Source organism: Sodiomyces alcalophilus (genome assembly GCF_042370955.1).
Source record: "Sodiomyces alcalophilus JCM 7366 unplaced genomic scaffold ACRALscaffold_4, whole genome shotgun sequence".
NCBI classification, from domain to species: domain Eukaryota; kingdom Fungi; phylum Ascomycota; class Sordariomycetes; order Glomerellales; family Plectosphaerellaceae; genus Sodiomyces; species Sodiomyces alcalophilus.
The window spans coordinates 5,207,083-5,232,181 of NW_027263535.1; the positions used below are offsets into that span (position 1 = coordinate 5,207,083).

General features: G+C 55.3%; 11 protein-coding genes across 11 annotated transcripts; 4 read left to right on the top strand and 7 right to left on the bottom strand.

The window, feature by feature from the left end:
* Positions 1–435: 435 nt before the first annotated feature.
* Positions 436–1,763, bottom strand: ACRALDRAFT_1081704 (uncharacterized protein). The gene is made up of 3 exons (XM_071019197.1): positions 1,574–1,763; positions 1,358–1,503; positions 436–1,293 (listed from the first exon to the last, which is right to left on the bottom strand). The coding sequence occupies exon 3, from the start codon at positions 1,151–1,153 to the stop codon at positions 761–763; it is 393 nt and encodes a 130-aa protein (XP_070875462.1). The 5' UTR covers positions 1,154–1,293; positions 1,358–1,503; positions 1,574–1,763; the 3' UTR covers positions 436–760.
* ACRALDRAFT_1070519 (uncharacterized protein) lies at positions 1,153–1,646 on the bottom strand (the record flags this gene model as incomplete). The annotated part of the gene is made up of 3 exons (XM_071017779.1): positions 1,153–1,293; positions 1,358–1,503; positions 1,574–1,646. The coding sequence occupies 3 exons, from the start codon at positions 1,644–1,646 to the stop codon at positions 1,153–1,155; spliced, it is 360 nt and encodes a 119-aa protein (XP_070875463.1).
* A 1,512-nt stretch (positions 1,764–3,275) lies between the features above and the next one.
* On the bottom strand, positions 3,276–4,350 carry ACRALDRAFT_210404 (uncharacterized protein; the record flags this gene model as incomplete). The annotated part of the gene is given in 7 exon segments (XM_071023167.1): positions 3,276–3,356; positions 3,376–3,685; positions 3,724–3,819; positions 3,846–3,969; positions 4,056–4,160; positions 4,239–4,253; positions 4,341–4,350. The coding sequence occupies 7 exon segments, from the start codon at positions 4,348–4,350 to the stop codon at positions 3,276–3,278; spliced, it is 741 nt and encodes a 246-aa protein (XP_070875464.1).
* ACRALDRAFT_2020098 (uncharacterized protein) lies at positions 4,076–4,410 on the top strand (the record flags this gene model as incomplete). Its single annotated transcript, XM_071020001.1, has 2 exons — positions 4,076–4,267; positions 4,330–4,410. 2 exons carry the CDS (start codon positions 4,076–4,078, stop codon positions 4,408–4,410), a joined length of 273 nt encoding a protein of 90 aa, XP_070875465.1.
* Positions 4,411–5,074: 664 nt separating this feature from the next.
* Positions 5,075–9,477, top strand: ACRALDRAFT_1063617 (uncharacterized protein). Its single transcript, XM_071016826.1, has 2 exons — positions 5,075–5,362; positions 5,508–9,477. Exon 2 carries the CDS (start codon positions 5,737–5,739, stop codon positions 8,755–8,757), a length of 3,021 nt encoding a protein of 1,006 aa, XP_070875466.1. The 5' UTR covers positions 5,075–5,362; positions 5,508–5,736; the 3' UTR covers positions 8,758–9,477.
* A 467-nt stretch (positions 9,478–9,944) lies between these two features.
* On the top strand, positions 9,945–10,552 carry ACRALDRAFT_1033902 (uncharacterized protein; the record flags this gene model as incomplete). Its single annotated transcript, XM_071014961.1, has 2 exons — positions 9,945–10,155; positions 10,227–10,552. 2 exons carry the CDS (start codon positions 9,945–9,947, stop codon positions 10,550–10,552), a joined length of 537 nt encoding a protein of 178 aa, XP_070875467.1.
* Positions 10,553–11,026: 474 nt separating this feature from the next.
* Positions 11,027–12,215, bottom strand: ACRALDRAFT_2103862 (glycosyltransferase family 62 protein; the record flags this gene model as incomplete). The annotated part of the gene is made up of 2 exons (XM_071023156.1): positions 11,027–11,047; positions 11,103–12,215. The coding sequence occupies 2 exons, from the start codon at positions 12,213–12,215 to the stop codon at positions 11,027–11,029; spliced, it is 1,134 nt and encodes a 377-aa protein (XP_070875468.1).
* A 1,062-nt stretch (positions 12,216–13,277) lies between these two features.
* Positions 13,278–17,425, bottom strand: ACRALDRAFT_1007923 (uncharacterized protein; the record flags this gene model as incomplete). The annotated part of the gene is made up of 3 exons (XM_071014710.1): positions 13,278–13,828; positions 13,899–16,976; positions 17,080–17,425. Coding segments are annotated over 3 exons (3,975 nt in total), but the record flags the coding sequence as incomplete, so codon positions are not given.
* Positions 17,426–18,624: 1,199 nt separating this feature from the next.
* ACRALDRAFT_1070515 (glycoside hydrolase family 43 protein) lies at positions 18,625–19,896 on the bottom strand (the record flags this gene model as incomplete). Its single annotated transcript, XM_071017778.1, has 3 exons — positions 18,625–18,732; positions 18,856–19,452; positions 19,606–19,896. The coding sequence occupies 3 exons, from the start codon at positions 19,894–19,896 to the stop codon at positions 18,625–18,627; spliced, it is 996 nt and encodes a 331-aa protein (XP_070875470.1).
* Positions 19,897–19,982: 86 nt separating this feature from the next.
* On the bottom strand, positions 19,983–21,491 carry ACRALDRAFT_1063613 (uncharacterized protein). The gene has a single exon (XM_071016825.1). It carries the CDS (start codon positions 21,444–21,446, stop codon positions 20,292–20,294), a length of 1,155 nt encoding a protein of 384 aa, XP_070875471.1. The 5' UTR covers positions 21,447–21,491; the 3' UTR covers positions 19,983–20,291.
* Positions 21,492–22,300: 809 nt separating this feature from the next.
* ACRALDRAFT_210400 (uncharacterized protein) lies at positions 22,301–23,554 on the top strand (the record flags this gene model as incomplete). Its single annotated transcript, XM_071023165.1, has 6 exons — positions 22,301–22,341; positions 22,459–22,540; positions 22,605–22,998; positions 23,027–23,131; positions 23,189–23,440; positions 23,496–23,554. The coding sequence occupies 6 exons, from the start codon at positions 22,301–22,303 to the stop codon at positions 23,552–23,554; spliced, it is 933 nt and encodes a 310-aa protein (XP_070875472.1).
* Positions 23,555–25,099: the final 1,545 nt, after the last annotated feature.

Sequence of the window (25,099 nt, forward strand, 5' to 3'; positions counted from 1 at the left end):
TGACGTACCCCGTATTTATCCGGGCCTATCCGTCGACTTTACTTTGCATGTGCGTCGCGGTCAGACGTCAAAAAGTACGTGCGAATATGTACTTTACCTACCGACTTGGGCCTCTTGGCCTCTTGGCTTAACAGCTGCACAGCTCCTCCTCTTACAACTGCTATTACCCTTATTGTTGCTGCTCTTTCTACTACTACTACTCGCATACTACTATTTACTTCTATTTGAACCATTTAATTCTTGCCCTTGGGTCTATTTCATGGAACTTTGCTTCCGGGGAACAGCCCGGGCCCCTTTTCAATGTTGGACAGTACGTTTCATATCACGACGTGGGAGCCAACATCCTCGACGAGATTCACGGCCTTCCTGCCGAGTTTACCAACCAATTGGAGAGATGCGAGCCGATATCGACAGAATGCGAGGTGATATCAACGGCATCGTCCAGAGCACGGAACGGTTGAACTTCTTGGTGTACTAGCAGTTATCAAGACAATCACCGCCGACATCTTTTTTTCCCCTATTGTCCACCTGTCCCATGTCGTCAAGCAATAAATAAAAGAATCGAAGTCCTGGCGTTCCGCGAGGGGTTGAATGATTCCGGATACCTGTAAATCTGGACTGGAGAATTGGGGGGAACCTGAATGGCAAGGCTGCGACTGCATCTCCATACTATACCGACTGCCAGCCCTATAAACACGACCACAGACTCTATTTCCCTAAGTACATGTGGGAGTATCCGATGCAATCTCATAGTGGTAATCTAACCTGGAGAGTCATCCTTGGAACGTAAACTCATGATCCACTGTAACAAGCTCCGTGGGCACGCTGCGCGCGCGTGTTCCGTACGAGGTTTGTCAAGAACACAATCCCTATATCGCGCCCATACTGATGTGAACGCCGCCGAGGGAATATATCTCCCGAAGAAACGACTAAGCGCCTCCGCTTTGTCCCTCAAGAGCCCGCGAGAATCTCTAATCGTCAACCGTCGCCCATACCAGGTCGTGCATAGGTGTCGTCCATCGGCCGTATCCGCCCGTACCGTGATTCGATTCGGAATTCTGCGACAACGAAGTGGCGCGCTCTGCAGTCTGGCCTGTCGTCGTGATAAAACTCGGCAACAAAGAATGCCCCTCCCAAAAAAGAACTCGTGCATCACGAGTTGAGCAACTTGTTGCGCTTCTCCTTGCGCTTCAACCTTTCCACCCTCTTGCGGTGCATCTTCTCGGCTATCTTCTCATATCTCTCCTTCTCCTCCTTCTTGGCCCTCTTTTCTCGAATCGCTTGGATCCGTTGCTGGAAAGGAAAACAGTCAGTCTTACGAGCTAGGCGGCAGAGCAAAAAAGTCCCAGAAACCTACCTGGCGCGCCGCCTCCTTCTCGTCCCTCATCTCCTTCTCTTTCGCCTTCGCGGCGGCTATGGCTTCTCGTTCCTTCGTCCGTTGCTCGTATGAGGTCAATCCCGCCTTTGGCCGGAACGCCTTTTTCGGCTCAAGCCAGTGCTTGCCTGTTGGACAGGTTAGAAAGTATCGTTTCGGCGCGCGAGGGCGCAGGTTTCTGGCGATGTGGGCACGTACCATTCTTTCGCATCCCCAGCGGCTTTGTCGCCGCGGGCGCTTGGCTAGGGGTTGCTGCTGTCGTTGCAGACATGACGAAATCGGGACTGTATAATTGTAGCCGCGATTTCGGAATGGGTCGTGATGCGGGTGAGCCGGTAACAACTTGGTAATATTCTCTTTTTTTGGCCTCGAATCCAGAAGGCGGGCAAGGCTAACAGCATGCAGTAGAAAATGTTGCGTTTGGCAGACCCAGCAGAAATCAATCACAGGTGAATGTGGCGGGGACCCACCTCAAGTGTGGCTGAACCTGGATCCTTCCATCCCCCTGTTTTCCCCGCAGACCCTTCATATCAAATCCCCAATTTAAGACCGATGGTGGCCGTTCAATGCAATCTCAAGGTTCGCGATAATCGTTTGGTTTGGCTGCTCATTCATCATGGCTCGTTTGTTGTTTCGTTTCTACAACGTACTCTGTCGTGGCCCGGTGAATCAAATGACCACCAAAAAATTCAAAGCAATTAGAGTCTTCTTCGAAGGATACCCCAGTCACGTTATACCGTGATCTCCGACTCATTTCCCATCCATGTAGGCTGATCATGTTCCTCCTGTCATCATGTTCATTTCTCGAGATGATTACGCCGGCTGCTAGTGCATTCTGTTTTCTTTTTTTTCTTCCATCTGACCCCACGGCGCGTCCACTCAACATCGAGATTAAGCGGCCTCCCAAGCTACCGGCGCCGATTTGGAACCCCGGCGGCCTGTCTCAGCAGAATTTCTTTTCTTCAAAGCTCCACAGGCAGGGTCATCCCCGTCAGGAAAGACAACTAGGCAGCCATCGTCTGCAGTGGTTCAATGGCCCTCAGGAAGAATGACGTTCACGATGCTCTCGTTCCGTTGACGATATCTACGACGTAGGCCCTGCATCCCTACGGCCACCCGAGGATTCAGCCCTGGGATGACAGACACGGAGCGGATTGGGAGCTCTTTGATTACTTTGTACATTGGGTGGATCTATAACGTACTGGGCCGCGTCGACGCGGTGAAATTAGGTTGATGCTTCAGACGTGTTCACGCGACATGATTCGTGCCAACAATGTCATGTTTTCGGGAGCTGATTGATTATTTCGTAGGGTGCGTTGGCAGATGGTGATCACCACTTCTGTTCTCGGCTTTCGAGTGCACGTTCATCGTTTACGAGTGACTCAGCCACAATGAGATGGTAAAAACGTAAGCATGCGATACGAGGTCTCACGGCTGTTGCAGGGACTTTCTGGCTTTTAGTCATGCTTGTTTCGCTCGAAATGGCAATGGTGTTTCTAGGCTTCTATGCGACGGTTTGGTGTTTTAGGACGGCACACGGCAATTCGTAGAAGATGCACGATGAAGGAGGCCACTGGCTGCTTGCTCACTCCAACATGGGTGGGATCGACAGTGTAACCGACAGAGTAATGTAACGTGAACCCACGAAGCCCGGCTGACACCGCATATTCCGTATTAGGTATGCATATTTATTCCTCCCAGTCGTTCGTCACAAAGCGGCTCATCTCATTCCCGTTCACTTTTCAGTGAAAAGGCGTTTAATAGTCAGGCATTTTATCCAACCCAATGGCAAACCGAGATATGTGGCGCCAGCAGGCCGGTCTGTGCGCTTCCATCTCTTCCGTCTAGGCAGAAAAATGAAGGACGGCAAAGAAGGAAGGAAGACTATTCCTAGTCCGGTTCAGTCCTCGGATTGAAGGCGGGCGGGGTGTGCGGGCGCCTTTCGGCGCTCAACGTTCGCTGCCCTTACAGGAGAGGATCGCTCGTGTCAGTCGTCCAACGGACGGTTTGCGCCGCTCCATGTTCCGAGGTTTGATCGTTCGCCAGGAACAGTTTGCCAATGGGCGAGCCAAGGTCGGGCCCCCACAAACCATGTAACCTCTGGGGACAAAGTACACGTACAGGACGAACAGGATACGGATCTTCGATGGGGTAGTGTAGGAAGTATGTATGTACATTTCGTACATGTACGTGTGCTGGAGTGACACGTACGTTGTATGCTTCGTCTCCAAGATTTGTTTGATTTGTAGGAGATTCAACTTGGAGTACCGTACCATAAGAAGGCAGACAATCTTACGCGCAGTTGTATCGCTGAGCAGACAGCAGTCGCAAATGAAGCGCTTATGCACGCAATCTTGATGTCCTTGGCACCCCGAGTGTTGTTCCGCACTTCTCCGTACAAATATACAACAACGTACAACGCATGTAGGTAATTCAGTGGGGTCCTGGGGTTTGTATTGGTGCAAGTCACATTGGGACATTCGCACCTAACCCAGGTAGGAAACGGTAGGCTGCACGGAAGTTTTGTCCGTATGTACAACGTACTTCGTACAGCTCCCAGAACACCCGCATGTAAGCTGGGCGCCTAGGCAAGACTGAGGTTAGTTGTCACGGTTACCACTTGCAATTGAGTTTCCATACGTCTATTAAGAAAGTCGGAGGAGTGGTCAATGTAGTGTACGGTATGTACGTTGTACATGGATGCTGATCTCCTTTACGCTCCATTTGGCGTTTGTTTCTCTCGCGAGTGCCCAGATTCGGGGGCGGATGAACTCGGGGAACCCTGCTGAATTACCCCCACGCGGTAATCACAACACCTACTGTACCTTATACTGTATGTACGTTGTATGTTGTAATGTGCAACTCGACACAATATTGTCTACACAAGATGGAGTACCAGTAGCTTTTATAGCCGGAAAGCAAAGCTTAGAAAAAGCAAAGAGTAGAAACCATAGAAACCCAAGACAATTTACCATTCCATCCAGAAAGCGGCTGCCTTGCTGCAGGGAGAGGGTAAACGGGGCGCGAACCCTTGATGTGGGCACTAATCTGGCTTGAACCCCTGCTTTTATATGTCGTGTGTTACACTACAACGTACTGAGTATGTACTGTACTCTTGATCTTATCTCCCTTGCAGTATTACGGAGTATGGTGTGAGGCGCCGAAAGGGTTCACCAGGTGAATTGCGAATCTCTCCGGCCCAAGCATAGGGTCCTGCTATATCAAACGCCGTTCAGACGCGGTATAGTAGTCTCTTCTGTTCCTGATCAAAGTCCGGAAAGCGGCATTACGACGTACAACGCAATGTACAATGTACCAGTGTAGAAATCTCACAGATATCCTTGGAGATAGTACAATGCAGGTACGAGTGACGCCAACTACTAATGTCCTGTACTTCGTATGCCCAGTACGGAAACAGGGGGCCTGCTACCGGGGTGGCCTTGGCCAGTCTCCACCAGGACCGAAAAGACGGCCTTGCTCCCCCAACTTGGTACGGATCAACCCCCACATGTCCTCATCAGGTCCTGCCTGTTAGCCGTTACCTGCCTTGTCCGTTATCTCTTCTATCAAAGATACTTGCTCTGTACCTGCGTACCGCGTCTCCATCCATGGATCACGTTTCTGGCCTATCCGTGTTCCTTACCCCCCCTTCTTCCTCTCTCTCTCTCTCTTTCTTCCTCCTACTCACCCTCTTTTCGTGCTCCATCCTCTCAACCCTCACTCCTCACCTCGAGCAAATTCTCAGCCGAAGCAACCTGCGTTGACTTCGGGGTCCGGCAAAATCGTCAGATTTTCTGTTTCCGGACCGTCCACTCCTTTTGCAAAAAGCGAATCGTTTTAGCCTTTGTTTGTTAATCCTGTTCAGGGTCACAACTTTGGCATTTGGCATTTTTGTCTTGTTCATTTGATTTTTGCTTTTTTTTTTTCCAGGACTTCATCCGACGACACAGTCTCAAGACGGCGACATCTTCTGACCGTTCCAAGTTTGTATGTGATTTCCTTCCCTGGTTAATTTTTTCAATTGAATTATCCCCATTTTTTGTTCTTGGTCCTATGCCACCCGTGCTTTCCGTGCTGCCCGTCGGGTCGTGATGGTTAACACGAAGCACAATACTGACTTTGTCTTTTTTAGAAGTCACCAGAGAAACCGTCGTGTTTATTCGCTCGCCTTGAACCAGGTTCCTTTATTTAGGAATCTGCCAGTCGCCTACCATTTATCATCCTCACATACATCAGTTACCGACTCGAATCAACATCTCGAGCCGAGACTGCATGCCTCACCCTCGACCGCATCTTACTGATGTCCCCATAAACCGACGAGCCGCTCATCGACCCTGGTGCCGCCGAGCGGCTGGATGAACATGGCCACCACGTTTGGACCAAAGCGCATCGTGGATGCTGCACCCATGAATTCCTTGGAAGGTCCGTCGTCCGGTCGTCATGTGCCGAGCGTACTCTCGATGGACGCTGCCAACCACACAAACCACTTCGATACGACATCCGATATCCCCCAGCCTTCTCGAAGTATGCCGCCTCCGAATCCGCCTTTCGTGTTTCCTGCCCGCGCGATTGACGCCTCTGGCCCACCGTCGTATTCCAAGTCCACGGGACGACGGCCGAGGTCTGTCGTCATCGACATGGCCGACATCAGTGCTGCGACCCAGGCCGACGCGGAAGAAAGCAGCAACGTGACCACCAAGCCAACTGGACGCCCTGCCTTGCCGAGCTTCACCTTCAATCCCGGCGCCTCTCTGCCTCCCGACCCAACACCTGCTTTCCTGGCCCCTCCGTTGACGCCCCGCTCGCCCCGACACGGTCCATCGCCCTCACTGACCGGTGCTCACGGCCACAGGAGAGGAGGGAGTGAGTTTGTCGGCGGGAACATTCGGACCGGAGAGTCCATCACGTTGATGAGCACGAGCCCGACCAAGACGGAAAGCGGCTTCGCCTCGCCCGGTTTCCCACCACCGTCCTTTGGTGCTCCCTCTCCATCGCCCGGCGGCCGGCGAAGAGGACACAATCATCGGCGATCGGCAGCTCTCTCTAGCCACGATCTGACCTTGATCCTTCAGCCACCAAAGCCCCCCGGTTCCTCCTCATGCCGCGGCAGCAGTGCGCCTGCCAGCCCTGCCGGCTTTGGTCATGAATTCGAAGATCCCCGCACCAGCTCGTCGGAGCAGTTCGCAATGCCCAGGACTCCCGAACCCGAAAAGACCAATACGGACAACCCGGAGCCTACTTCCCAGGAAGGTAAGGATTCGGCGGACACGGCGACGACACCTCGGGTCAGGCCAGCCCTCCGTGCGCGTGTCGGGTTCTCCGACCAGGTCGAGGTGATCCCCAGACCCCTTTCCCTGGTATCAAGCGACGGATCCAGCACGGCAACCGCGCGTCCAGGGAGACATTCTGTTTCGGGCAGTCTATCGTCCATCATATCCGAGCTCGATATGACGATTTCCGAGAAGCAACCGGAAGAGCCTGTTTCCCTGGAGCGGGTCCCGACGCGCCAGGCGGCCGACTCACGGCCCAACACGGCTGGGGCGGTCCTGGAGCGTTCCCAGAGTATTCAATCGGTTAGTCACAGTGGGCCGTCTCTTTACCGACGAAATTCGATTCCGTCCCTGCCCACGTTGACGGACCCGTCGCCGACGATGATGCCTACCAAGCCCAGTCCCACCAAGACACCTAAAAGGTGGTCCTTCTTCGGCCTCGATCCTTTCGCCAGCGCATTGTCACCAGCGGGCGATACAACATCCTCCCGCTCTGCATCTTGCGAAATGCCCCGGAAACCTGCTGATTGGGCGTCGGTATCGTCTGACCATGCCTCCGACTCCACGGTCGAGCCCTCCACAGGCCCTGGAGATGTGGGCGCATCGGAACCGCAGGAAACGGGCAAAGCTTCGAGCAAGAAGAAAAAGAAGAACAAGAGAAAGGTGAAGTCGTGGGCCGGTGCGATATTAAAGAGCAAGTCCAAGCCTAAGAACAAGAGATCACCCAGCCCCTCGATCACGCATGCCGACGATCCAATGGAGGAGGCGGCGTCATCGTCGCTACCTCCGGATGACCCTGCCTTGGAACCAACGCCAGCGGAGGCGGTCTCGTCAATTGTCGCACCGGTGGTGACGGTTACGGATTCGTCCGGTCCAACGTATGATCCACAGCGGCAGAGGCCTCGATCCATGGCGTTCGACGAGGACTCCTCATTCCCGATGATCGACCTTGACGCTGCGCTCGGCCCCTTCAACACGCCGCTGCCGCACAATCCGGAATGGGAAGCAGCTCAAAAGGCGGCTGGTCCTGTGAAGCGTCAGTTGCATAGTGCGCAGGGCATGCGGGGTTTCTCGGGGCCCGGAATGCACTACCATCGACGCGCCGAGAGCGCGCCAGAAATGGTTCCCTTTGAGGCTGCGCGGTTCGGTATCACCCGGTTCGGCAGCAGCTCCACAATGGCCGACGTATTTGAAGAGGACGAGGAGGACGAAGACCATAAGACAACGTCGTCCCGGCCGATGGACGACTCTTCGAACAACTCGACGCCTGTAGCTACAGAACCCGGCAGCGAGGACGAAACGCCGCCTGCCACAACGGCGGCCAAGACGTTTGCTCTTGACGGCCCGGCTTTACAGGATACGAGCGCGACAGATCGACGACGACAGACAGCCAGCATGAAGTCGGAACGATCGACGGCGTCGTTGCACGAGCAGGTCATTGTCGAGGAGGCACCCGACGCGGTCCCTCCCGTAGCGGCGCCTTTCCAGAACCAGAACCGGTCTGATTCGACCAGCTCGGTGGCGCCGTCGCCCGCGCGCGTCTTGGCCGGCAGCGATTCGGCGGCGTTGGACGACGTCAGCCCGCTCCAACTGCCGACACCCAACCACATGCCAGTCAGCCCTTACGCGATTAGCCAGGCATCGTCGTTCCCGTCGCCCAGGTCGCCGGTGTCGTACGACGCACAGCGAATCTCGACGGCGCCGTCGTCGGTCAGCGGCGAGAACACGCTGCAGTCGCTTCTGCTCGGGGAGCCCGGGCCGGAAGTTCGGCTGTCGATGGACGTGCCGCCGTCGCTGGCGTCGAGCAACTCGACCATGACCCGAGACGGCGCGTGGATCCCCGGTCCCCAGCCGCGGGCGAAGCTACCGTTCCGGCCGGATCAGCGCCCGTCGTCGGTGTCGTCGATGGCGTTTGGGCGTCGTCGGTCCAGCCTGGCCAGCCTGAGCCGGCTCATCAACAGTTCCCACGGCGAGCGAAGCAAGCTGTCGACCGAAGTGCAATACGAGAGCGAGACGGAGAAGAAACAAAAAGCCAGCAAGGCGAAGCGTCTGAGCCGACTGATGCAGTTTTGGAAGCCCAAGGCGGAATCGAAAGACTCGACCAAGACGTAAAAGACGGTAAAGGGGGAGGACTGAAGCTGTTTATATGAAAATGATGACGAATGTACATGGATGCGCTGTACAAATATTGACCTGTACTCTTTTGGGCACGGCCCATGTTGCGCTGGCCGACGGACTTTCGACAAGAGCATGCCCTTTTCGATGGCAGGACTCGGGAGACACGATACCGAACGCTCCACTTGGGGATCACTTTTGCAAGTCGCCAGTTAGCATAGCATGGGAGGAGGAGACGAGATGCTTTTACTGCCTCTCTACTCTGACTGGGGTTCTGATTTTGATTTTGATTTCGTCCTTGTCGTTGTTTATTGTTTTGATATTTCTGCAACAGAATTCTGGGAGTACGGCCGGCGTTCACATGACAGCATGAGGGGCAGTCGTGGTATGAGCATGGGCCTTGGAATTATTTTCGGGCGAAGGATTTTTTTCTCCGCAGCAGGAGGTGATTATCCGTCTGAAGGCAGAGCTGGGAGGCAAGGCATTTATCTCGTGGCTTTTGATTGCCCTTGCTCAGAACATATTGACACAGGTGGAGGAGCCATCAGGGACGGACTAGAGGGATTGTGTTTTGTCTCGTAGGTTGATTTAGAACGGCAGACGAGAGGAGCTGTTTAACGGGAGACAATGCGTAATGAATATGGGGAGATGTTGGTTGTCTGCTATCTACGATGCTGTCGTGATGTGATGGTGATAGTGACGGTGAGGCCACCGGTGACCGAGAGTGGAGATGGTACAATAACGGTGAGGACACTGGTGACCGAGAGCGGAGAGGGTACAATAATACGGTACCTTGCATTGCACGGAGGACTAAGCCGAGAGCCTCGGTTCAAGACTCTGTAGATGTACCTGTACCTGCGTACCAAGTAAGAGGTACCTTATTATCCGGCTAGTGACGCATGGACCTTTCACCTTCAGCTGGACCTGAGCGGACGACGGAGCTTCTACTTCGTACATCACTTGCCACTGGTAAACTCGACAGTCTACATACAGCCTATCTCTCTGTTCATTTTCTCTAATTGCTTCCAAACATCCTTTTGTGGTAAATTGCCCAACTTTTACAGAGCATCCAACGTCCGTCCAATCTCGACTACCCTCCCATCGGCTCTCCCTCCATTTCAGACGAACCAGACGACCGACGACCCGACCGACCCGACCATAGATTGAACCCTGCAGCTCCCGCCATGTCGTGGAGAATACAGGAACTTCCCGAAAAGGAAAACGGTGGAGGGAGCTCCCGCAGCGCGACGCGCAGGCTACTGAAGGAGCTGGACCGATGGCGCGGGGAGCAGGCGTCGGAGACGGGGATCGAGCGGCTGGGCCCGGTGGGAGATGAGGATCTCCTGCGGTGGGAGGCGGTGGTGAATGGACGGGGCGTGGGATGCGGCTACGATGGTTGGTTCTTCACTCTTTTCTCATCCTTTCGTCCACTTCCTTCGCACACCACTAACGAGCGCACGCAATAGAAGGCCGCTGGCTCCTCGCCATCGATATCCCACAGACATACCCCCTCCACCCGCCACAGATCCGCTTCGTCACCACCGTGGTGCACCCCAACGTGGCGTTCGACTCGGGCGAAATCTGCCTCGACCTGCTCAAGGGCGCATGGACGCCGGCCTACAGCGTGCTCGAGTGCGTGCGCGCCGTGCGCTCGCTGCTCGCCTACCCGGAGGTCGATTCCCCGTTTAATATCGATGTGGCGGCGCTGCTCCGCGCGGGAGATGTCCGGGGCGCGCGAGGGCTGGTGGAGTTTTGGTGTCACGAGGAGGGGGGGCGGTATGACGGGGAGTGAGTGATGATTGTTTGTCTAGCTGTACGTGTACATATATAATGGTTTTCTGGAGGTCAAGCGAGCATTGAGTCCATAGAATAGATGGAAGAGGGACGATATCATCTCGTTGGTTCATATTGGGGCCGTCTTCCTTCAGTTTCTCTGTTGACTGGGCCGGAAAACGGGAATCAAAGTACAAATTAAGGGCCTCTTCACCCGGACGCATGTAATAAATCCACCACTCTGAACTCCGGGACCCCTATGAGTGATGTCTGACATGCTGAGATGTCTTGCTACAACGACCACCTTGTTCATGGTCGTCGGTCTGGTATGGACACAGACGTGATGTCCTGCGTCCTGCTGCCTTGTTCTCCTCGTTCCTTGATAGCCAGCCTATCATGATATGATGTCTGCTGTCGGCTAGCAGCAGACTCGGTTACTAGCGACTATTCGAAAGTCTTGCGTCGTAGTCCTGGTCGTGATGGGACGTACTCTTCACTCGTTATAATGGTAAACCTGGCAAAGAAACTGGTTAATACGATGAAACAAAAGATAGGAACAGACAGCCCACCTTGTAATTCGGCAACCCGTACGGCTGCCACCCCAACCTCTTGGCCATCTTGGCAAACCCCTCCGTCTCAATGAGGTTATAAAACGCAAAGGCAGGGAACATGGCGCCGTCGCGGTGCACGTCGGCCTTGACGAGCAGCGTCGTGCCGCCCACGCCGTCCAACGGCACCTCGTACTTCTCCCCCTTGTCCTCCTGCGTCATGTACGCCATGAGGGCGCGGTACGTCGGCATCTCCCTGTACCCCTCCAGCAGGATGTCGTCGCGGCCCATGCCCTTGGCGAGCTCCAGCGCCATCTCGCTGTCCTGCCAGTTGTTAAAGTCGTAAGGGCGCTCGTCCATGCGGCCCGTCTCGGTGTTGTAGAAGCGCTGGAAGCAGTTGGCCGCCAGCACGGCGCGGTCGTGGCGCGCCATGTCCTGGATCAGCGTCGGCGGCGTCTCGATGATGTCGGCGTCGAGCCAGAGGACCCAGCTCGTGTGCGGGCCCAGGGTGGTGAAGAGGAGGGCGTTGCGCGCCTTGGCCATGACGGCGCGCCGCGCCTTTTGGTTCTCCAGCTTGTGTCGCTCGCTCTCGTCCTGCGAGTCGATGGCCGGCTCGTCGTCCTGGCGCAGGATCACGATGCTGCGGAACCGGTCCTGCTCGGCGCCGTAGCGCTGCAGCTTGAAGACGCGCTTCTGGAGCGCCGCCGTGGCTTCGTTGCCTTCTTTCGTCTTGGGGAGGATGAACCCCAGCGTGATGAGCTCGTGCGGGTACGTCAGCTTGACGAGGTTGTCCCAGTATTCCGGGTAGAAGCGCGCCATGGGCGTGAGGATGAGGATGTTCTCGCGGTTGCCCTCCGGGTCGGCCGTGCCGGTGACGTTGTTCATGTTGTAGCGGTTAATCGGTGGCGCTCTCGATTCGTCGAGGCCGGGGATCCTTCGGTACGGATCTGTGACGGGGGAGAGGGGGTGGATGGCGGCACCGGCCATTCTTCTTTGGGACGCCGAGCTGCCGCCCCCGGGGGAGCTCGACGGGTAGATGAGAAAGAGGACGATGAAGATGCAGAGGAGGGCGCCCACCGCGACGGTTACGGGACTGGCCCTTCTGAGGCGGATGGATCCCATGCGGCGAGCCATGGCGGGCGGCGGAGGAGAGTCTCGGGGGAGGAGGAGGCGGCGGACGAGGGGGTAGGTCTCACGGGGGAGTCGATGACGACAGGAGAACCGTACAGCTTCGAGGCATCGACGGCGCTACTTGTGTGAGGAATAGAGTAAAGGAACGTCGGAAGGGAATTGGAGTCGAGATCAAGTCGTCAGGGTGGTGGGAAGGGTCGAGCGGTGACGGACGAGTCGCATCGAGGGGGTTTTCGAGGGCAAAGTCAAGGCCCCGTCTATGGAAACGCGAAAGATGGGTTCGAATCGAATCGCAAAGGCTTTGGCTCCCTTTGCTTTGCGTTGAAAACGCAGGCAATTGACAAGTCGGACCACAAAAGTGGTTTGCTTTCACACCAAGAAACCAAGACGGTGTCAAAGTCAAAGTGAAGGGTCAAGGAGGTCGAACCCCTGTGTCTTGCTTCGGCACTTGGGGACACTTTTTTGAGACATGCAACTGAGCTCCGTGGTGGCTGTCCCGAAGCGGTTAGCGTAACGGATTATTAATGTACCGGGCCGTTATCGTGAACGGTGTCAATCTTATCGATAAGCTCATGGTACGTACCTACGATCGCAAGCAGCCCGTCTTCGTCTTAGGGATGGAAGACGAGGTGATATTGGAACAAGTTGTAATTCTGAAGAGACCAAGATCATGGCAAGAGATTCGAACATCCATAAAGACAGATGGAGAAAAAAAGTACTGCCCAGACGAGTTAGGAGCTCTGCCGTATACCTCACGGCATATAAAAAAACAGTCTCCCCATCCCAGTCGCAACGACACAGGGAGAATCGCCGGTCAGACACTACACAAGACATTAATCTATGTTCAGTCGTCTAGTCGGTCATATTTTACACAAAAAGTCGTCGCACTGGCCGAGACAGGGTACACGGAACGCCGGTTGTCGTCTCTTATGCGTGGTGTTAGTGTTAGTGTAGAGAGACAGCCACTCCATCTGTCTACGATGCCGACCCTCCCCCTTCTTCCGTCTCCGTGCCCTGGCCATGTTCCACCCTCACCTCCACGCCGCCCACAGCCTCCTCAGACCGCCCCCCGCCCTCCCTCAGCTTCCGCAGCAACCTCGTCATCCCCTCCAGCCGCATGCGCTCCTGCACCACCATGCCCCTGGCAAAGTCGCGGATCGCCCGCCGCCCCATCCTCTGGTGCAGCTCCTGGAACCCCGCCAGCTCCGCCGCCACCACCTGCTGCGTGTACCGGAGCTCCCTCCCCAGGTCGTCCAGCTGCGCCTGCGACTGCCGCGCCTTCTCCTCCCTGTCCTCCTGGAGCCTCTGCCGCGTGTCGTCGAGCAACCCCAGCGGCCACCGCGTCGACCGGTGCAGCGAGTTGTGGTTCCGCTCCATCGCCTTGCGCGTCGTCGCCATCTGCGACGCCAGCGACCCCGGTCGCGACAGCGCCGAGAGGAGCGCCTGCATCGTCGCCGACTGCGATGCCACCACCGAGCTGTGGAACACCGCCCACGGCCCCAGCTGCGCCGGCGCCAGCGTCCCTACGTACGACTCCAACGCTGCCACGTGCCGCTGCGGGAGGTAGTCGAGTGTCGCCACCGCCCCGTGCAAAAGAGCTGCCGCGTCGTGGAGGTCTGTTGAAAACTTTCAGTCAACATCGTCTTGGGGCCAGGGAAGGAAAAAGTAAAGGCAAAGGACACCCACCAGACGCCGCCACATTCGCCGCATTCGCCCTCCTGGCCATGCTCTTGGTCGCATAGTGGAGGCTCCGTATCATCTCCCGCGCGTGGCTGGCAAACTGCTCCACCTCGCGCACCTCCTCCACCGGCTCCAGCTCCTCCCGCACCTTCTCCGCCCGCGCCTCCGCCTTGAGCCGGCTCCGCTGGTCCATCATGTCCAGCTGCATGTCCGGCACCAGCAGAAACTCCCACAGCATCTCGTGCGTCGAAAACGTCGGGTGCGCCAGCATGATCCGCAGGAACCAGTCCGCCCGCATCTGAATGTCCCGCAGCACCGTCCGCGACGGCCGCGACGGGATCTGGAACGGCGACCGCGGTCCTCCCACCGCCGGGATCCACGACGCCGGGTTCTCCATCGCCAGCAGCCGGCTCAGCTGGTCGAAATCGGAAAGCGACCGCCGCGTCGTCGTCACCGTGTAGCTCGTCACCGTCGAGTCCACCACCTCGGCCGGCACCGCCGACTTGAGCACCAGCCGGACCGTCGCGTCCTCCACGAAATACGCCCGGACCACCCCGGACACCCGCGTGTCCGTCCCCGGAGCCAGCTTGAACAGCGCCAGGCCGTCCATCAGGTTCCGCACCTCCTCGTCCTTGGCCAGCTCCACCGCCGTCAGCCCGCGAAACTCCCTCGCCGCCGTGTCCACCCGCGCGTCCGCGTACAGCGTCCGGACCATGTCCAGCCTCCCGTACTTGCTCGCCACCATGAGCGGCGTAAACTTCTTCTCGTTGGTCGCGTTCACGTCCACGTCGCACTCGTGCAGGATCCGGCCCAGGAGCGGCGGCTCGTTGACAATGTGGAGCAGCGTGTTCCCCTTATTGTCGACGTGGTCGTCCACGTGCAGCGGCCACCCGTCCCCCTGCGCCGCCTCGGCCGCATCCAGCCCGGCCTGCACCATCTCCACGTAGTCCGCGTGGTCGTACGACCGGCACAGCGCGAACAGCGGCGTCTGTCCGTTCTTGTCCTTTTGCCGCCAGGGGACGAGCGTGCCGATCCTGGAAATCAAGTACGGCGCGTGGAACATGTAGTGCGCGCAGCTGCGCCCCCAAATGTCCTGCAGCGCGAGGTACCGCCGGACCTGGTCCGGGCTGGCCGACCTCATGACAAAGTCCAGGATCATGTCGATGAGTTCGGTGTGCCCGAGCTGCACCGCCGCACTGAGGAGCGTCGTGTCCTCGTTGTTGATGTCGTCGAGCACTACCTGGCAAGGGTAGTACGCCTCTAGCGACAGGAGGTAGCGCAGCACGTCAGGCCGCTCGTTCTGCACCGCCATCATCAGCACCGACTCGCCGAAAGAGTCGTGCGTCTGCGAGAGTCGCTCGACAGAAATGTCGCCCTCGAGCGCGCTTCCCATGGTGAGTAGGCTGCCGGCCATGGAATGATACGATATTTCCGAACTGCTGGACATGCTCCTCGTGTCCATCGCCACCTTCTTCACTCTCTTGGCGGGCAGCTGGGAGAGGTCGTCGTCCACCGCCGCCGCCGCCGACGTCCCATTGCCGGCCTGGAAAGGGAAGACGTGGTGTAAACCGGAACCGAGGGAGAACCGATCGGTGGACGCCAAGTTTATAGAGGACCTCCTCGGCGGTCCGTTGGCCGAGTTTCTCCTGCTGAGGGAGTGGCTGGATGTTGTTTCTGTTGCTGCTGTTGTTGTGAAGTGGGAAAGGCCCTCGCTTGCTTCGTCGAGTTGCTGCCCTTCGCCCTCCTCCGGTTCCTTCTCGTCGTCGTCGTCGTCGTCGTGGTGGCAGCGCCCGCTGGGCTCCATAATCTCTCGCAGATCGGCTAGATTTCCGCTGCGCGTAGCGTCCCACAGGGCCTTGTTCCGCCGACTTGCCTTTCGCAACCCCCCAGAGTCCATGGCGAGATATGTCAGCACGGCTTCAAACGTACTCAAGGCGTAGCCCATTTCGCCATTTTCGACATCGTCAATGAAGATGAAATGCCGAATGTACGATAACCGCGCCTGCAAGTTTCGGGCTTGGGCCCGGATCACCACGAAAAGCAGCAGCGAAACGAGAGTATCCGCGTTGACCATCATCGTGGGCTTCTCCGAGGATGCTTCTTGTCGCTCCCCGTTGGGGCCCTCGCTCTCTCCGAACACGTCCGTCAGCTGGGTGACCAGCTTGGTCGTCGAGAGTAAGAGTTCCAGCATTTCTTGCGGACTGGCCGCATGGCTCATCTTTTTGAACTCTTCCACAGCGAGGCCCAGGTGAATGGTCAGCTCGTGCTTTACTCTCGAACCGCCTTCTATGCCGATGCCGAGCTGAGATAGGTCGATGTACTCCATCTGGCGAATCTTGGCCTCGAGCTCTAGGTCGTAGGGCCGCTTGATGGAGGCTAACCGGGGGAAAATGAGGTGATGCACACTCTCCGTGACGTAGCGCTCGATCAACCTCTCCACGAGGGGCCCCGTCAGGTCCGTGGTCGCCCCCAGCATGGACAGCTGTTGCTTGTCTACACCCTGAAAGAGGTCAATGGCGGTAGTCACGGCGGTTTCGAGCGACGCCCTCATGACGTCCTCGTCATCATCCATGTAGAAGTGGTCCATGACCGCCATGACGGGCGGCGCCGCCGGCTGCTCCGCCTTGGTGCTGTGCAGGGACGCGCTGTCCGACCGTGCTCTCTTGACGGCGTTCGTGATGGGGCCGTCGGGGACAGGATCCGGAATCGAGGCGGCAGACGGGGGAGGCGGAAGCGGTCGCTCAAAGACGTGTCTGAACTCGAGAAACAGCTTCTCGAGACCGGGCTCCATCTGGCGCGCTATGACGGGGAAGTGGTTCAGCAGGTCGTGGAAGCTCTTGATGTCCTTCTTGCGGGGAAGGGTCGTGCTCTCTCCGCCGTTGGAGCCAGCGGCGGCATGGCTCTGCTTGAGGGCCAGTCTCCTCGCCGCGCCCTCCACCAGAATCGCCGGGGTGATTTTGATCTCCTCCCAGGTGCCGATGAGCGGCCGCGAGATGTAGTAGATTAGCCATTGCCGGGGTTCGAGAACATCGGGGTACCAGGGGATGTCGTAGAGTAGTTGGGCCTGTGCGAGAGACTTGAAGCCTACGGAGATGAAGTTGAGCGAATGTCAGCGACAGTCCGTGATGGGGCTGGCGACAAGGGGCTGAAAAGACGGGGAGAGACACAAAAGCGGGAAACGGCAAACCTTTATTGGTATAGACTTGCCCGTCCTTGATGACAAGGCTACGACCGTTGAGGGTGGTGTATTGCTTCGCCTTGCCTCTAACTTCGCGGAGGTTCAGAATAACCTCCTTCGAGCCAGAAGGGTGGACAGCCGCGCCGGGTGCTCGCAAGACATGGCTAGCGAGGAACTCCTCAGAGTGTAGGATATCGTTCGGTGAAGAGGCGGAGGAGGTCCCGCTCTCCACCTCGCGCGAGGTGAGGAGGACCTCGGTGGTCGGGACTAGGAGGATATGATGATGGACGGGAGAGCACTGGGCGGGCAACGGGCTCCGGAAGAAGGCGGCGAGGAAGGGATTTAAGGGTGGCATTCATTCGAATGGAGCTGGAGTGAGAGCCGCCAGCTCGCGGCAGCTGGGGGACGGTGGACGCGGAGGCCAGGGCCAGAACTGTGAGGAAACGGGATGGGTAGACGTAGTAACGAGCGGATACTGGTTGTTCAGCGGAGGTCGAAGAGGATGCAGGGACGGACGAAGAGTCGAGGGGAAGAAAAGATCTTTGATTTCTCGGGAGTGAAGCTATTGGAGAGTGATGATCGTAGGTACGGAAGCGGGCGATGGAATCGAGGCGGAAGAGAGGGCCGACGATTGATGTGTAGGAAGATGAAGATGGTTGCGTGTCGTCGTGCCGTCGTGTCGCTGGTTCGTCTTGTCGTCTTGTCTGGTCGTTCGGCGATGCACCGCTGACGACTCGGAAGGAGCTGGTGTGGAGCTGATCTTGAGACAGGGGGATGTTTGCGATGACATGTGCTCGGTCCCGCTAGGTCATGTGTTTTGTCATGTGACTTGGATAACAGTCCCGATTCTTGTCGGCGATTTGCTTAGATAATCCCGACCTACCTTAGTCATCCCAGTCACGACTCGACTAACACCTAAATCCGTGGCCTCAAATGTCCAGCATTGGAACAGGTGTTTATAAGAGACCTGGTCCAGAGCGGCAAAGACAAGTGGATGAGCAACAAAGTCGACAAGCATGCTAAAGCATTCAAAGTGGCATGGGGCATCCGGAATGCAAGGAGCTTAGTTTGAGCTGTCAGTGGGCGGCGATGCACTGACCTGGCCACGACAAAATGCGGGACATCGGATTGGAAATAAACGATATGACCTACTATAGTACAGTGACGAAGCATAAGTGAAGAGTAAGTAACGCGCGTAGGTGGCTAAGAAACTACGAATACTCGTCATTAATGCTTACCCACTATAGATAATAGTAACGTCTATTCGTAAACAGGTGGCATCCCCGGGCGCTGCTCATGGTGGATCCAGTAGCCTCCGTCTTCTCCGCTCTAGGCCGACCGTATCGGGCCGGGTCCGCCGGATGGAAGCTCCACAATACCGTTTCCTTCTCCACTGTCGCCGGCACTACGGATCCGCCGTTAGTAGTTACCGAGCTGGCACCGTTCCTCCAACGATACTTTCAAGGCTCCCCAACTTCTACTTCTTCCCTACCCTTATGTCTATCAATGCAGAGAGACCATTTTGCTACGTGGTTTCCTAGCTTCTGCTCACTGTCAGCGCAGAACGGGCCAGCCGCTCGAAAAGTCCATGGTGTTCCAGCCAAACTGCTTCTGGCTGTCGGCGTAGCCAATGCGCGTGTCGAGGTAGTGGTAGTAGAGAACCTATGCGCAATTTTCGCGTTAGAGCATTTGACAGAATTCCTTATCCTTTTCCTCGGGTTTTTGACGAGAAGAGGAAAAAAGAGACGACCTGAATAACACATTATCAAATCACGACGCACGCACCGGTCCTAATTGAGGGTCAAGGTAGACACCCTGACCGCCAGGCCCGTACACGAACCCGTGCGACTCGAGCACGACAGTACCCCCGCCCCGAGTACACGGCGTACCCTCCCTATCGACAAAGTTCCCCGTGGGGGAGGTGGAGCGGCAGACGAGCACCTTGTATTCCCCGCCGGGCGGTGGTCTGTTCTGGTCGTAGCGGCAGCAAAACCCCTTGGAGTAAAAGAGGTAGTAGAAGCCTTTGTGCTTGAAGATGGTTCCGCCCTCTACGTCCTTGGTGCCTGGATGGGTGGCGATCTGGTACGGGACGCTGCCGGTGGCGGTACGGGTGGGAGGGTTCCGCATGACGACCTGGTGGATGCCAGCCCAGTAGCTGCCAAAGGTCATGTAATACTGGCCGTCTATGTTGATCAGGTTGGGGTCGATGGCGTTGTAGGGCATGGAGGCGTTGGAGGAAATGCCCGTCGATCCGAGGTCCGTCCAGCTGCCGGCATCCAGAGTGGACGATTGCGCCACGCCGATGGCGGAAGTCTGGGAGCCAAAGGTGCTGACGGAGTAGTAGAGGTAGTAGGTGTTGCCAATTTGGATGACGTCGGGGGCCTAGGAGGGATCAGCAAGGGTTGGCAGTTGCTAAGCGGCAGGCCACACGCTAGGAGTGCGTGGTCCTGTGAGTTGTGCGACGAGCAGAGCTGGGTCACCAGACAATCCAAGCCTGTACATGACTCGGTCATGGAGCGTCTTGCTTTCACGTACCCAGAGATCTTGATTACCGGGGAGATCGATGCTCGATCCGCGAGGCAAGGCCGCGCCCTGGTATGTCCAAGGTCCCGTGATGGCCGGGGCTGTGTGAATAGTGATCCTCCCGCTGGTGGAGAAGCGAAAATAGACTCCGTCGGGTCGGCGGACGATGAAGGGGTCGTGTGTATTGATGCAGGTGCCAGTGCAGGTGCCAGGATTGGGGAGACTTGCCAATGCTTGACCGAGGGCGACCCATATGAAGGGAATCGCGATGCTCCAGCTCAGCATGGCGTGAATCGGCTTCATTCTGAAAGTCTGAAGATGGAGTAGAGTCGAAACTACGAGGGACGTCCAACAATGATAGACACTGGATTCAAGCCCCTAAAGTTTGAAAAGAGAGTTCGTCGCTCCTCGTTTATACATAATAAGGAAGGTTCGACACAGTCGACCCGACCCTGATCATGGGTATAGACTACTTCGTAGGTCTCTTACACGTGGACGGGTGAGCTGAGGTCTTGGGGACTCGGTCTGTCAGACACTCGAGTCTCGTGCCATGCAGTTCATCACCTGGGTCCTGTCCTCGGTTTGTGTACAGCCACCAAGCAAGTTCCGACGGATTCTCCTGATCCGCCATCACAACTATACGTTTTCAAGGTGGAGCGCGTCGAACTTGTTAGTTGTGCCATGACGACCACACCGACCTACACCTGCATCCCGCCCAAGACGTCCTCGAACACGTCGAAATTCCCCTCCCGCTTGAGATCCAACACGGCAAAAACAATCGCCTCCCACCAACCCCCCGCAAACTCGGCCTCGCCGAGCACCTCTCTCCAGCACAGCGCCACTTCGCGCGGCGGGTTCCCGAACGCGCCGCAACCAAGCGCGCCCAGCACGAGCGACCCGTGGCCGCGACTCGCCGCCATGCGCAGACAAAGCCGCATCTTCCCCTTTGTCGTCTCCCTGTCCTGCGGCCTCGCAAACACGACCCGCCGTTCCGTGGCCGTCTGTCCCGCCGCCGCCGTCTGGACTTGTACCTCCCTCACCTCGGGCCTTCGCAGGGCGGCGACGGTCAGGCAGCTGAGAACGGGGAGGTCCGACACGGCGACGTCGGGGACGAGGAGCTTGTGGCCCGAGGGCATGTCGCTGCGGATGACGAGCATGTCGGGTGTGTAGAGGCCCATGAGGGGGGAGTCGAAGGGGTAGTGGCGCTGGTGGAGGGAGAGGTAGAGGGAGGAGCGGTAGCAGAGGGCTTCTTCCTGGGCGAGGGAGCCTTTGCGCCAGCCTCCGCCCGGGCTGCGGTTGGAGGCGAGGTTGAGGATGGCGACGCGGGCGCAGGACGTGCCGTTCTGGGCAGCGGCCAGGTCGAGGGCGGCGTTGATGGTGTCGGCGTTGACGATGCGGATGGTTGTCGGGCCGTGGCGGGGGCAGTTTTGCGGCAAGAGACGGGGCAGGGTGTCGAGGTAGAGGCATTCCGAGACGGTGGCGCTGATGTTGGGTAGTTGGGCGAGGATGCCGGGGAGGACGGTGCGGGTTTCTTTGGAGACGGCGGCGAGTTCTGCGGTGCCGCGACGAGAGACAGGATGAGAGTCATTTCGAGTGTTGCTTCCTCTTCTTCTGTCATTCCCTCTTCCTCTCCCTCCTCGGCCTCCTCTCCGTCGCCATCTACCACGTTCCCCTTCTCTTCCTCCTGTTTCCCTTGGGGGTTCTTGGTCAGACTGAGAGGGCTGGGATGAGGATGAGATGGGGGACGACGGGCGGTTGTATGGAGACGAGGAGTCGGATTCCCTTGGCTGCCTGTTTAGGGGTGCCCTCGGCACGCCAGAGAAGTAGTCGGCTAGAGTAGATTGTATTGACATGGTGGGCGATGAGTTGAAGCTGTTGTGAGAGATATGAAGGCCGATGAAAGTCGACTGCTGCCTGGAATTCGTGTGTCGCTGCCATGGAGGCCGCTTTCTGATTCCTCTAAATTCTCTATCACGTGCAGCGTGATGGCCCGTGTATACTCCACTCCGACGTACCTGACATGAGATATCAAAGTACCCTCGCGACAGCCAAACTTGTTGCCTACTCTCTATATATATCCTTTAATCTCATTTTGGATCTCTTAATTACCTCTTTGTCTTACTGGCGCCCGTCCTCGTAATTTCTTTTAGCTAATAACAAAAATGTCGCAAACGCCTCGCTGGCGACTTATTACGGCCATGTTCGATTTGGCCGGCGCACCGGAAATCATGCTAACCAAGCTCACCAGCCTACTCTGAACTCCTTGTCTTCGCTATGTCTATAGGCGGCCTGGTCTATCTATGAGCTACTACTTTCACTTCCGCTTATTCCTCCATTCGCTAGTTCCTATAAACTTAATGCAGTCCTAACTCACACGCTTCATATCCGGCTCTCCCATAACAACTATCCAACTATGGACGATAAAGCGAGACTTCTTTTCAGAGCTATTACTCGGACATCTCGATGCCGTCCCATGGCCGGCCTTTGGGACGCTACGTGTGATAGCGTTAACACCTTTCAGGCGGATCATCTGAGATCGGGACAGCTTATCGCCAACCCTGAGCTAATATCAGAGGGCGAGGTCTTAGCTCTCCCGACGACGCCAGCTAGATAAAGGACCGCCTCGGGGACCTCTGGCTCTCCTTAGATCACGGGAGACGCTTAACGTTACTCTATAATAATGGGCTTTTAGGAACTAGAAAAAAAAATGAGGAGGGGTAGTAATATCGAGTATAGAGAGGATGGTCGGTAGTCCGATAGGTAAGAGAAAGGAAGAGCATCCCCTCGTTTTACGTATATAAAAGGTGAGGCACTCTCCTGTTTCCTTACTATCGACTCCATACCGTTTGCCCCTACTTGGTCAAGCCTCTGCCTCCTATCTCAGAAGCTTATTGTGATTATTACCCCTTTGCCCCAAATCAAACTTTTGCTCTTCGACCATCATGGCGTCACGGGAGCACTCCGACCTTTAGGCGCAGATATCGGGCGGGATCAGCAGTGCGGTTCCACAGGGAGGCGGCGAAACGTCTGTTTACGAAGGCGCGACGATGGATAACACGGAAGCTGATATCAAGACCGACACCGACGCTAAGAGTACCTCCATAATCGACGCGCGTCACGACCCGCGCTCTATCATGGATGCCTGGTTAAGGCATCAGGACATGGCGCTGTTCATTGGCACGGATAACGAGCAGCTGTGTGCTCTGGTGAAACGCCGGTGTTTGCGCGACATTGAGAGTTTTGAGGAAGGTGGTGTGGCATCTTCCGAGTGTAGAGCAGATTTCTGTCACTTCGCGGCCAATAAGACAAAACAAAGGCAACAGCGAGTATCTGACTCGGCAGCAGCAGCTAACGGTTTCGATATGATACTCTACCGCGGCCCGCCTATACAGTACTCGCGCCCTGGTGCAACGCTGTTACTCAGACTTTAAAGCGACAAACATCGCCGCGAAGAACCTCGCCATGGCAGCGCGCGACCCTATTCACCTAGCGCAGGAAAAAGGGAACGAAACGATGCAGCAGGGCGAGAAACGGGCCCGTAAGAGAGTAAGACAATGAGTGGGTGGCGGAGGAACTATTAGGCAAAGATTAATAGATGGAGCGAATGGATGGAGCGAATGGATGGAGCGAATGGATGGAGCGAATGGATGGAGCGAATGGATGGAGCGAATGGATGGAGCGAATGGATGGAGTGCATGGATGGAGTGCATGGATGGAGTGCATGGATGGAGTGCATGGATGGAGTGCATGGATGGAGTGCATGGATGGAGTGCATGGATGGAGTGCATGGATGGAGTGCATGGATGGAGTGCATGGATGGAGTGCATGGATGGAGCGCATGGATGGAGTGTGTGAGACCACGAATATCGTACAAAGTGTTACTTGTGTTCTGTGACGTGAAGCTGTGATTAACCGAACCGAGCTGTATCGACATAATAATTGCCTTGATTCCACACCTTAGGCTCGTTAAAGGCTGAGCTATATATAGGCTACGCCTCGGCTAAATACAACTACACCCCTACCAGGGTTTAATACGTTAGTTTATGACTTTGTCCCATATCTCGACCGTTCATTGGATTATTGGATTACGCTGCCGATCGGTACCTTCCCATACAATTTTATATAGAGAGGTACAAAGCGTTATATCGCCACGAGACTGACGTTAAGAAAGAAGAATAATTAAAGCCATCACGATATATTTGGTTTGTATAAAGAGCTGGATTAATCTTTAATATCCCGGGCTTTAGTAGATAGGCAGGGACGAAATAAAAGCAGCTATTAAAGCAGCTATTAAAGCAGTTAGGAGGCAATCGACGGAGACTTCCTATAAGTTTTAGTCCGTTAAATACTATTAAGAGAAATAGAGATGCCATAGATTATTGACTATGGTGTTAAAGAAATGAAATCGGATTTCTGAGTAAGTATAGGTACTTATATTTATTAGATATTACTATATATAAAGAAGTACCTATACCTATATAGGTCTCCTGTTTATATTATCCAGTTATATAAGGGAAGTGGGACTTGTATACGAGCTAACCTATTAAACCCTAGTAGAGGTGTAATAGGAATCCCCTTCTAGTAGCCTGTTTTATCTAGGGACTCTCTAGGGAGACCTTATATTTCCGAGTACTACTATTTATAAGCGGCCTGTCTACTAATTACAAGCGTCCTAAACCCAATTAGGAAGGTTACGCGAGCCCGCGCAGTAGTCTATATACGCCACGATCTTGGCTGCAGATGTCCTGTACAGATATATACCTAGGTATATCAGGATAAGGTTTTCTCTCCTTAGCTTATTACGAATATCCGTTACTATAAATTCACTGCTTATTTTAACCTCCTTGCATAAAGCTCTAGTCAAGAAGAATACACGCTATCGTGATAGAAAAAGTGGTGGCAAAAGCAGGTAGAAAAAGTGGTGGAAAAAGAGGTAGAAAAAGAGGTGGGAAAAAAGGTGGGAAATAAGGTAGGAAAAGCAGGTAGAAAAGTTTTTAATATAGTGGTTATATAAGCTTATCTATGTGATAATAAGGCCTTATCTGTATTCTTTATCTATATAAAATAATAAGGCCTTATCTGTGTGAAATAATAAGACCTTATCTATATAAAATAATAAGCCCTTATCTATAGGAAATAATAAGCCCTTATCTATATAATAATACGTGAAAATTTTTCACCTCTTTTTCCACCTCTTTTTCTACCACTTTTCCACCACTTTTTCTACTACTTCTCTACCACTTTTTTTTTTCACCACTTTTTCTACCTCTAGGACATTATATATTTTAGGGTACTTTAACATAATAGAAAACAGATCAGAATAGCTGCGATTTTATAGTCTTAGGCATTAAGTATAAGTCATAGTGATTAACGCCAATTTTATACAAAACGTCTATTATAATTATATATACCGGTACGGGATATCTACAGCCAAGATCGTAGCGTATACAGACTACTGCGCGGGCTCGCGTAACCTTCCTAATTAGGTTTAGGACGCTTGTAAATA